The sequence below is a fragment of the Eriocheir sinensis genome, unplaced genomic scaffold (genome assembly GCF_024679095.1).
Source record: "Eriocheir sinensis breed Jianghai 21 unplaced genomic scaffold, ASM2467909v1 Scaffold65, whole genome shotgun sequence".
Classification (NCBI taxonomy): domain Eukaryota; kingdom Metazoa; phylum Arthropoda; class Malacostraca; order Decapoda; family Varunidae; genus Eriocheir; species Eriocheir sinensis.
Window position 1 is genome coordinate 942,501 of NW_026111998.1, and position 12,500 is coordinate 955,000.

Genomic DNA, 12,500 nt, shown 5'->3' on the forward strand with positions numbered 1-12,500 from the left:
CCATAGCGTATGCTTACATTATAGTGAATAGAAACGGAGAAACAGTACAAAGTGGATCCTATTGTGGAAGTAATGCTGTAAACCATTTTATTCATACAATGCAGTGTGCCTGGAAAATGTTGAAATTTTCTAAAGGCTACAATAAAATCAACATGACCGATGAAGATACGACACGTCACAATGAGCAAACTCACTGTCTTCTCTGCAAACAGGGTTTTTTAAAAGGTAAAGGAGTAAAACATCATGACCATGAAAAATCAGGAAACAATTACATTGGAGCTTATTGTAATAGATGCAACCTCCAAATGAAAAATCACAAATTGCAGCTCACTCTCATTGCACATAATGCTAATTACGACATGTCGTTAATCCTGCGTGAATTAACGATACCTGACTTGAAAATCAAACTAAGACCAAAACGTTCAGTTCACAAATACCATGAAGTCATCATAAATGACTTGAGATTTATTGACTCGTATGCCTTTATGTCTGGTTCGCTCGCGGCTTTAGCGAACCAATTCATCAGTAATGGGAACGAACCCATATGCACACAACAGATGTTGAAAGATGTGCCAGCACCTGCGTTGCCATTATTGATCAAGGGAAAGCAGGTGTTTTGTTATGACTATATGGATTCGATGGAACGACTTTCTGAGACACGTCTTCCATCCCGCGAAGATATTTTCAATTCGCTTCAAGAAGCAGAACTTTCCGATAGTGATTATAAACATGCTCAGAATGTTTGGAAAGTAGCTGGGTGTCAGAGCCTGAAGGACTATTTGTTGCTTTATGTAAAAGTGGATGTTGGTCTTCTATGTGATGTCTTCCTAGAGTGGTTAGTTATTTTGAAAACCCAGTGGAGGTTGGATATTGTAAATTATGTTAGCCTGCCAGGATTTGCCTATGACTCCTTTCTGCTAAAAACACAGCAGGAATTAGAGGTGCTTAGTAGCCCAGACATATATCATTGCATTCAAACAAATGTGCGTGGGGGCTACACAAGTGTTGTGCGTCGTTTTGTACGCGCCAATAACATCTACACGAACCCTCAGTTTAATCCAAAACATGATAGAAGCACTTTCCTTTCATATCTTGACTTCAACAGTCTTTATCCCACTGTAATGCAAGAGAAGTTGCCATGTGGGGATATGAGAAAACTAGATGAGACAGAAATGCAGTCGTTTTTGAGCGGGGGCTTGGTCAATCAAGCAACCGATGGCGATTTTGGATATCTCATTCTGTGCGATACTGAGGCTGTCTCACGTGAAGTCGTTGAGAAAACGGATGACCTCCCACTGATCATCAGAAGACACAATATCACCAACAGAGATATATCGTCAGTCACACGCGAATGGTATGAAGAAGAAAACCGTCCAGCACCGTGTAAGAACATAAAACTGATTGGAACACATGCTGCTCAGGAGAAAATGCTATTTGCTCTGCCCCTCCTTAAACTACTTATTCGACTAGGCCTGGTTGTTAAAAAAGTGCATGCTATTTATACGTTTAAGCAAAAGCACTTTCTTGCGGACTTCATTCAGGATAACATAGAAGCCCGCAAAAGTGCTACTTGCCCTATCAAGAAAAATGCAATCAAGTGTATTTCAAACAGCATTTTTGGTCGATTCCTGATGAACGTGGCCAAATATAGTGAAGACATAAATATTGTCACCAACCGCGAAAAGTTTTTGAAGCTGGCCCGAAGTCCTTACTTTAAACGCGTTGTACCTCTCAATGATGGTCATGTAGTTGTAACTCGCCATAGGAAATATTCACGGGTGAATCATCCAAACTACATTGGCTACTACATCCTAGAGCTGTCCAAGCTGCGACTATATATGATTTCTATTACAATGTGTTGAAGGCTCATTACGGGGATCGGGCGAAACTAGTGTATTGCGACACTGATTCCTTAATAACAGAAATTGAAACTCCTGATCTATTAACAGAGTACTCGCAGGAACCCTTCAAAAGCTATATAGACACAAGTAACTTTAGCCCCTCACATTCCTTGTACAGCACAGACAACAAAGGAAAGCTTGGATTTCTCAAGTCTGAAGTGGGGGAAAGAACCATCTCAGAATTTGTAGGTGTAAAACCAAAGTGCTACTCCATCCTCTTGGCAGACGGTGACCGGTTGAGTTCAGCTAAGGGCGTTCCAAAGTTCATAAAGAAGAAAATTGCTCATCAGCGATACAAAGACGCCCTATTCCAGAAGCAAACATTTACCTTTGACTATCAGGGATTCACAGTGCGCAATGGACGAATGAGTACAGTAAAATATCCCAAGAGAGGGATATCTGTAGTTGAGGACAAAAGATACTACATTAGCACCTTGGAGTCGCGATCTTACGGTCATCCCGATAATTCTATAGGGATAGAGGAGGAAGAGCAGGAGGAGGAGGTAGCCCAGATCATGACACTGTCAAACGAAGAAAATTTGGAGGAAGGCGATGAAAGAGGCATAACAGAAGCGAGACTAGCCGAGGTAATGGGTGGGCAAGAGATCGGTGAAATGGGAGAACTAGAAGAAGAAACCTATGAATTGTGGGGAGAACAGGATGTGCTGGTCGAGCAATATTTTCCCTTGATAAAACGGGTAGAGGCGGATGATGACATGTTAATGCAAGCCGCGGAACAGGAAGAAATAAATCAAATGCTCTCATCATCCCCCCTTGAATATATGCTAGTAGATACAGACTTTTCAGAATAAATTGTAGTTGTTTATAAGATAGGGACTGGTGTGAATGTTGTATATACTGTTTATAGTGTAAGAATTTGCCTGCTATTTTTATGTTAAATATAAAATATATGTAAATATATTCTGTATATAGGACTAATGTTGGAGCCTATGATATTATAAAATTGCACATGATGAATCTGGAATCATAATTTGACCAAATTACAATAAACATTGAGTTTGTTTGACTTGTTTATATGACCTTTATCAAAAAAAAAAAAAAAAAAACGGATGAAAAAAACACAATAATTGTCTTAAAATTTATTCGATTTGTGGAAACATGAATAAAACGCTTTTATGTTTCGATCCGGCTCATGCATAAAAGACTGCCCGCCAAATCAGGCGGGCGGCGGCGGCGGCGGCGGTAGCGAGAGGTGCGGCGACAGGATGCGACAGGATTGCTCGGGGCCCGGGACGGGGCGGGGCGGGGCGGGGCGGGGCGGGGCGGGGGCTGCACGGGGTAGTGGCGGTGACGAGTGAGGACCTGTGAGTGGAGCCAGACCTCTGATTTAAGCATGGTATACAACCACCCCACCCCCCGATAAAGGAACTAGAAAATTATTTATGCTTAGAATAGCTTCATGGAATGTAATACAATTCAAGTTTTATAAACCGATAAAGGAACTAGAAAATTATTTATGCTTAGAATAGCTTCATGGAATGTAATACAATTCAAGTTCAATATGAAAAAATCAATAAGTCAATACTTACTTTTTATGAACACGTGTTAAATGTTTGATGACATACGGGCATTATAAACTTGCTGTAAGCGAATCGCATCACGTGTTCATCATTCCTCGAATATTCGGTCTTGGAAAACTCCATACATATTTTTTCAAGAGTTTCTCTTACACCCAAGTGCGAAACATTGTAGGCAAAGTACATGGCATAAGCCCGCACACATCGCTTCGCGTGCTTTGAAGTCGAAATGCATTTTATACATACTGAGCCCGGGGTAATCACTATATTTGAAATGATCAGAGTATAATTTTGGATCGAGAGCATAACTATCTAGGAACACTGCCATGCCCGGTTCATAGTAGAGACAAATCCAGTGTCCCATTTCTCTTTTAGAATAACTTGGTAGCGTATTGACGATGCACACTATAGGTTTTCTATATCGAGGTATAGAGTTTACCTCGTCTGCCAATAACACGCCTAAAAATAAAGGCTTGCTTTCCTATGTGCCCCCTCAATCCTCTTTCAATCTCTATGTTGTTCATCGCACAGCCGCTTCAAGCGCGCACATCACACTGCAGCCGTCTTTCAGAATTAACTGTTATTATACCCACTGTTTCGCCAAACAGTATCAACAGACAGTTCTCGTTTTCTCCTTGCTTAGATTCAAGCTAAGTCTAAGCCCCCATTCATTTCAACGGGCAAATTATCATTCAAGTTTTCAGCACGCAAATCAAATGTGCAAATCATTGCCCCTTGCCGAAAATATCCTTTCCGATTAAATGGTCTTTGTGAAAACCAAGTGCATCCAAAGTACGATGGTAGAGCTCAGCATAGTCATGAGGAATTTACTAGGAATATTATACATGGTTCTACCATTAACATAAGCTTATTTGACTTATATCGCCATGGCTCAAATACAATGGATTTAGCGTATAGTCGACAGAATGAGCTTCCATGCTCGTTATAATAAGCGAGAGTTTTCCGGAATAACATTACCCCACGGTTGATCATACGTTCCTGAGGTTTGGTCTTTGGCTAGCACCTAGGTTTTCAAGAGGGTTTTGGTAAATGTCGATTTCAAAAGATTCCCTGTGGCGAGAGACGCGTTCAAAGCATGAAGTGCATTAGGATAAGGAAACAGTCGCGTATAAAGCAGCTTGGCTGAATCTATATGCAGACGAATGTTATCGCCAGTTGGAGAATTTAGCAGCCATGCATTACTAGATAGTTCCATTCTGAGTCTAATCGAAATACCATCGAGCAAGTAACTGTCTAAAGAACTTATATCCAGAAGAAGCGGGGTACAGAGTTGTATACCGTGAGTCTTAACCCGCTTCATAATGGTCTTGTGTTGCGCGCTGGCATTGTCAAAGTATTCTGCTGTTACTTTGGAAATAAAACCGTTCTCTGGGATGGAAATATTAGCATTGGCTCCAATTGTATTCAATTTGTTGGGCGACAAAGTATTCAGCATTTTAACGTATGACGTGTACCCATAAAGTACATTATTGTCAACAGCTAAATCTCCCAAAAAACATTGCACTGATTTGAATAGGCTGTGCGCGGTATTATTTGCAAATTCAACGTGTTGAGCGTCTTCGAGAGGAGTAGTATTGTCTGGCTTAGTTAAGCGTAAAGAGGTGTGCAACACCAATTTCCCCAAATCAATAAAACTGCCAAGTGTTCCAGGAATGAGAAATTCTATATATCTATCGGATAATTTCATATTGAATCCGAGGTTAGTAGGTAAAACATCAGCATCATAACGGAAGGCAATCGTTGTTTCCAATAATCTCATTTTGTTAGGGCGGAAACAATTCACTGACACCGGCGGCATATTGCCCCAGGGGAGAACGCGGGTTCCCGACACCAACCGCGCTGGTGATGCTCGCCATACTGCTCTTAGTTCAACAATGATTACAACTCGGTAAAGATGTCCTTTTTATAACACCTTTTCCTCCCGACTCGCTTGACTTTCTTTTTCCCGCTTCCTCTAGTCAATTTCATTGCAGCTTGCTTTAAGGAATTAATTCCATGCTTTTTTATAGAGCTTCTCAAGCTGCTTCCCTGTGAAATATCATCTAGAACGTTGTTTCCAAATGTTCGAGCTGAAGGCACAATGACATTTTTCACTAGGAAAGGGAAAGCTCTTTTAGCGAGTCCAGCTAAAACCGAGAATAAACCCCCGCCTCTGTGATAGCTCGGTTCATAAGAAAGTGTGACTATATCATCAATACCACTCCCTCGGGATGATATATGTTTGCCATTCGAAAACAGGGTATGATATTCTGCTACGGAAGGAGGGATGAATGTAACCCGCATGGTGGCGGCGAGGAGACTGTCTTTTCAAATGGACAACATTCCTATTAATACAGCAAAATGTACTCAAAGATTCAACGCGATCGGATATGAAGTAAACATGTAACAGGGTATCCTTCTTCGAAATGCATAGGACGACCTTTTTGATCTGTGAGTTTAATAGAAATCGAATCAATTACTTTGGATTTAAGGGACTTATATATAGTTGGATGCACGCCTTTTGTTAGACCTCCGGAAGCGAAAAGGCATCAAGAATATTTACATTTTCCCTGCACACCTAGAGGGATTGACAAGGTCAGTGTAAATGAGAACACACTGTACGTCACCATTTCTCAACAGAGGGGCATGACCATGTAGCGGAACAAGAACGGGTTTTTTTTGTTCTTCATGTGTACCCAAGGAAGAAAACACAGCATAACCTAAGTTGGGGACAAAACCGAGAACCTGGGCCAGTCGCACATCAAAGGAAACCTTAATAAATACAACTTGTGGATGATAACCATTGTAGCAGAACAAAGTTAAATGATCATTTGTGGAGCTAAATGCAAGAACCTCTCTAGAATATGCTAGTAAATGGTAGTTGTATCCATCGATCATCTCCTTTATCAATGTCGTTATTATACCGTTAACACACATCAGCAAATACCCAGTGTCATTATACAAGATATTAGCATTAATAGCCTTTGACAGTGTGCGTCTTTCAATAGCTTCTGAATCTGGCGTTGGTCTTATACCACATTCAAGGTGTATACTACACTCTGGTTCACCCGGTTTAACAATGTAATACCGACGGGGAAGCAACACGTTCAGTAGACCGACTTCATATTCCACGTCCTTGTCTAATGTTAGAGTTTGTATATTATTAGTAAAGCTAGTGCTGGAATTGGGGTAAATTTCCCCATCCGCAATGCTGGTAACATATATATGATGTGACTCCATTTAGAGCAAGCAAGACACTAGCAAAAATATTATAATCATTTCATTATATAGAGGTAGACATGACGAGATGCCAATTACATATTGAAGGTAAATCATACTAAACATCATTACATTGTTATTTATTGACATATTTTACATTTAGTGATGTACATAATTATTGGGAAATTGTCTGGAGCTATAGTTATTCAGGACCCACGTCGACTACAGCACCGTCCCGTTTTCTTTTCCATTCGTCAGCCACAGCATCGTCCTCTGTATCCACCAGTTTCCTCTTCCTGTTTCGCTCTGGAGACACAGATAGAGTTAATTTTGTTTCAGGCTCATCGCAGGTCCACCATCTGTCCAGGATGACGCACGATATATTATGCAGTTGGAGTTCAGCCGCAGCCTCTTGGAGATGCGGTTGGTAGTCAACTTTCCACAACACGTAAAGAATTCCAGCGCTTGCAATATTGTAGGGAAGACGACACTTGTAATGTTGCTTTTAATCACCCATTCTACCAGTTTTGTGATGGACTCTTTAAACCAGCGGAGGCGGTTATCATAACTGTCTTCCTTTACCCCACGAATGAAATTTTGATCTCTTGACGTCTGAAGATATCCTTGGTTTATAGGGTTATTTTCCAGTTCGCGGCCAGGAGCATATTGGGTTAGGATACACGCCACATAAGGGAGATTTTCACTCGGAGGATAGCGAATATGCAGACTACCGGGAATACCACGATCTTCCCAGCGACACCTGTTCAGTTGATAGATCGGGCTTCTTTCGCGGTAGAGATTACTGTGCGGGTATAATCCATGTAGGCGTCCAGTAAACCCCCTCTTTTCGTAGCAGGAACTGCAGTTGAGGGAGAAACGATGATGGTCTTGTTGTTGCGGTAGATGTCATCGCCAGGAGAACCGTCTTTGTAGTTGAACACGTAGGCGTCCGACATGGTGTCCTCTGGTATACTGGTGAGTGATGAATAGTACCGCTTCAGCTGATGGCGAGGGACGAGTAGCGAACCATCGTCCCATCTGCTCTCTCTTATAAGCCCGCTCGGGGCACCACCGTGTCCGAGCGTGTTCGTCCTCGCCTCCGGCATTTCTCTCTCCATGACGTCGCCGCCCCCTCTGTATAAGTCGCGCGTCCAACGCGGTTCAGTATCTACAACGTCCATGATTCTGTTTCTTTCTTGAATCACAATGTAGGACTGCACTAGCACATTGGAAAAGCGGATTTAATATGGGTCCCATCTGTAAGTTGCCAACGATGGTTGTTTGGTGAAACCAGATCCTGAATCTTTTGCCGCACGCGCGTATTTTTTATTTCGATAGTTAATACAACATTGGCTTAAATGATGTGTTTTATATCAGCAATGTCAGCAATCGTTGGTTTTTGACTTGCATTAGAGAGTAAATTCAACATGTACAGGATATTGGAGGATCGAACAGAAGACAATAGGTTGCCTCAGCTATCCCATTTTACGATGGGATTGTCTTCTATTCGTTCTAGCATCATATTGACGTATGGCACGTCGATACTTTTAACATACAGAGGTATTAAATTACTTATTTCAGGATTGGAGGATATCTTGTTCTCCCTAATCCCTGTGACTCTAAGTTCCACGGGTGGTAGTTTTGTGGTTTTGTATACACCAGATCGCGATCGGATCTATTACTTGTAACTTTTCTTTCTTACAGAGCGAGACGACGGGTTCAATCTTGTAGGAGTGCTTGGTCTTGCACCATGGGACGACACGACAGGACCGCTGCTGCTTGCTGGCACATGTTCAGAGACCGGCATATGATCGGGATGGGTCGACTGCGGGTTGAAACACGATTGGCCGTTGACCCCCGGACTCGTGGAGTTGGCGCATTTAGGCTTAATACCCGTTAAAACACGCTCAGCGGTAGACTCAGGAACAAGATAATACGTGCGCATTATCCAAATAATTTTCCGATCAAGGAAGCGGCAATAGGTAATATAGCAGCTAATATTATTACCGCCCCGTCTCGATGTCAATATAAGTCTTTTCTTATGGAGAGGAGTTTTCTTTCTAGCTATGGCACGTATGTCTTCCCGATAGTTACGTAATTTCTTGATAACTTTGCTATTGAGGGTGAGGTGCTTCTTTAACAAATTGGAAAATATTTCAGATATACAGTTCAATTGTTCTCGAGCTGCTTGCTTAATAGCACGGTTTCTATCTTTTACTTTTAATTTCTTCAAAAGTAAGACAAAGTTTTTGTGTGCACTGAGGAGTGGTGTCTTTTTACGCATTTTCTACAATATCATTTGCGTCAATCCAGCTGTTGAATGAAGCAGGGTATCCCAACCACGATACAAAATACTGCTTTTTTCCTTTATTTTTTCGTGAACGCAGTATTTTAATATCGTATGTCTCATGCAGAGCTCTTAATACGAGCTCTGGCGCGTATAATATCCCCTGTATTGGTTCTCCAGACAAATCTTCTAAGAGATAAGTTCTTGGGCGATTCTTGTGTTTAATTGATTTTATGCGAAAGAGCTCGTGAGTATTTTGCTGCGTGTATCCTTTATGGAATACAGAGGAACGAGCACTTCCAACAAGGCGAACTATTTCCCCAACTGCCAGTCGAGAACTGATGGAAGACGCTGGTTGCTTCGGGTTTTTATACATTGCGTGGAATTGCCGTTTGATTGCAGATGGGTTTTTTTAAGTTATGAATATCAATGGGAGTTTGTTTGTTCTTCAGTCCAGAATGGGGCGAGCGGTTGTAGGCACTGACCATGTTTTGCAGCTGATCAATATATCTTGAAGAATTTTGAGACGTGATGAACTTGTAGATGCGTGCTTTAAGTGTACGAATGGCCCGCTCTGCCAAGGCTGCTTTGATCTCACTTGAGTACACACTGTATAGCTTAATGCCCCGGGAACATAAATAGTTTCTTACTTTTCGATTCCAGAATTCTGTGCCCAAGTCGGTGTTTAATCTTCGTAAGCCTTCAGAATCTTTATTTTCCACCACTTGTTTAAAGGCCACGAGCATAGTATTTGCGTCTTTATTCCGACACGGGACAACTTGCATATACCTAGAAAACACGTCTATGCATACTAACAAGTAGCCTATGTTATTATTTTCCTTTCTTATAATTTATGTCTCACGTCTGCAAAATCGGCAGCCATGATTACTTTGGGTTTTGAGGCTATTATCTTTTGCCGGGGAAATTTTTTAGTCTGTAGCTTATGCAATGTATATGTTTTATTGCTTCTCAAAAAGTTGAATACGTCATCACGTGTTATTGCCGGATTTATACTTTTTGCTTTCTCCCATAATTTCGCCTGAGAGCTTAAACCATAGGGTTCGTTATGTTGGGAGTATAGTGCGTGTAAGAGTTCCTTCTTCCTGGAGTTCACCATTGGAATACGCGTTCACCTGAGGGTTCTCCAACAATGTTTGAGCGAAACTGTAGGGACTCAGGAGTATTTATACCCAAATCAACAAGAAGATATCCATAAGGACGTGAATATACAGCATATTTATATATATCTACAAACTGGTTTGCCTTCTCTTTCCCGAATATTTGTCTGCCCAGAGTGTGAATTTGAGATAAATCGCGCTGTCTTAACAAGAGGAAATGAGAACAGTTCAGGCTAATATTCCTTGTATGCTTTCCACCCATATATAGATTTTGAGTGATAAATATGCATGAAATATTGTTGTGCCGTCCGCGAGTAAAAGCATCAACCACAATTTTGTTCCTTACAGCATCAATGAAAATATCGTCAAGTACATACAATGTCCCTCTCTGATCAAACGTATCCTCGTTGGCAATTGGATCAATTATTTCAGACGACACTATAACTTTAGGTCCTATTTCTTTATTTCTTTGAAGAGGATGAGACGTTAAGCCACATATGACAATGTTTTGAACTTTTCATGATACTTCAGAATAAGCTGCTGTACAAGTTCCGATTTTCCAGAGTTGCTATATCCTGCAACTATTATGCGCGCAGGATATTGGAAAATATCGAGAAGGTTCTCTGAATATGTCTCAGTCATAGCGGAAACTCTATTAATGATGGTAATTATTAAAGTATGATGCTTATATAGCACAGAATATGTGTGTGTGTGTGTGTGTGTGTGTGTGTGTGTGTGTGTGTGTGTGTGTGTGTGTGTGTGTGTGTGTGTATACAACAAGAACAACAACAACAACAACAACAATAGCAATTACCCTCACTTTGTGCATGCCCCCCACTTCCGTCATCCCCCCGCTGACGGCCCTCTGACCGTCTTACCCCACTCCGTCACCCCCCGCTGACCACCCTTTCTTCCGTCACCTCCTCCCGCTGACCGACCTACCCCCGCTCCCGTCACCCCCCCGCTTCCGTACGCTAGCCCGAGAGGGGGGGGGGGGGGGTTAGGGCATGTGAAATAGTGAAAAAAAATTTTTTTTTTGGGGGGGGGTGTAAGGGGTGGGGGTAGGGGTAGGAGGAGGGGGGAAAGGTAAAATATATGTGGGGGGGGGTAGGGGGGGGGTCTAGATACCCCCTCTTCCATGACCCCCCAACCCCCACTTCCAGTCCCCCCCACTTTCAATTACCCCCACTTCCGTACATTTGTTACTACTTATCTTAACATAAATTACTCAGTCATTCACTCATTATTGTCTTAGAAGACACAGTAAAACCTTGTGAGGTGATGCTCCACTCGGACCGCTTCCTGCATGCATCAGTTATGTGTGTGTCATATCAATGGGAGTATTGTAGGTTAACATGGCTCGTTAAAATCCACCCAGCAGAGGGTTATAAATGTGTTCATCATCTCAGACTGCCGAGATCAACGAGGTGGACCGCCTGGGCCAGATGACTGAGGAGTGCGGCGGACTGGACAAGACTGAAGACTACAGCACCACGACAACAAGGCCGTGTACGAGAAGGCCCTGGATGGATATCATCGAGAAGTGTTCCGGCGAGGAGGAGGACCCCGAGGTGAGCAGCACCACCAGTGGCCAGGCGTACGACTTCTCTGCCGTGAACAACGTGCCTGAGGGTGGATTCTCTTTCTAGGAATTCAGTGTGTGTGTCTGGCAAGTGAGGAGCAGCAGCAGGCATGGTGTGTGTGTTCCACGGCGGAATAATGTGATAATGTATCTAACCATCGATCTCACTTGTCAAAGTGACCTCTGCAGCATGTTTTACTGGTCCTTCAGTGGACCCGCTGGTGCCTCAGTATTTTACTGGATCTTCAGTGGACCCACTGGTGCCTCAATGTTTTACTGGATCTTCAGTGGACCCGCTGGTGCCTCAGTGTTTTACTGGGCCTTCAGTAGACCCGCTGGTGCCTCAATGTTTTACTGGGCCTTCAGTGGACCCGCTGGTGCCTCAATGTTTTACTGGGCCTTCAGTGGACCCGCTGGTGCCTCAGTGTTTTACTGGGCCTTTAGTGGACCCACTGGTGCCTCAATGTTTTACTGGGCCTTCAGTGGACCCACTGGTGCCTCAATGTTTTACTGGGCCTTCAGTGGACCCGCTGGTGCCTCAATGTTTTACTGGGCCTTCAGTGGACCCACTGGTGCCTTAATGTTTTACTGGGCCTTCAGTGGACCCGCTGGTGCCTCAATGTTTTACTGGGCCTTCAGTGGACCCGCTGGTGCCTCAATGTCTTACTGGGCCTTCAGTGGACCCACTGGTGCCTCAATGTTTTACTGGGCCTTCAGTGGACCCGCTGGTGCCTCTATGTTTTACTGGGCCTTCAGTGGACCCGCTGGTGCCTCAATGTTTTACTGGGCCTTCAGTGGACCTGTTGGTGCCTCAATGTTTTAGTGGCGTTCAGTGGACCCGCTGGTGCCTCAATG

General features: G+C 42.9%; 1 protein-coding gene across 1 annotated transcript in view; it reads left to right on the plus strand.

The window, feature by feature from the left end:
• Positions 1-11,902, plus strand: part of LOC126993646 (importin subunit alpha-1-like) — a 15,911-nt gene extending 4,009 nt beyond the window's left edge. The window contains exon 2 of the mRNA XM_050852814.1: positions 11,473-11,902. Coding sequence (XP_050708771.1) covers positions 11,473-11,712 — 240 coding nt within the window. The 3' untranslated portion in view covers positions 11,713-11,902. The remainder of the gene's footprint in view (positions 1-11,472) is intronic.
• Positions 11,903-12,500: the final 598 nt, after the last annotated feature.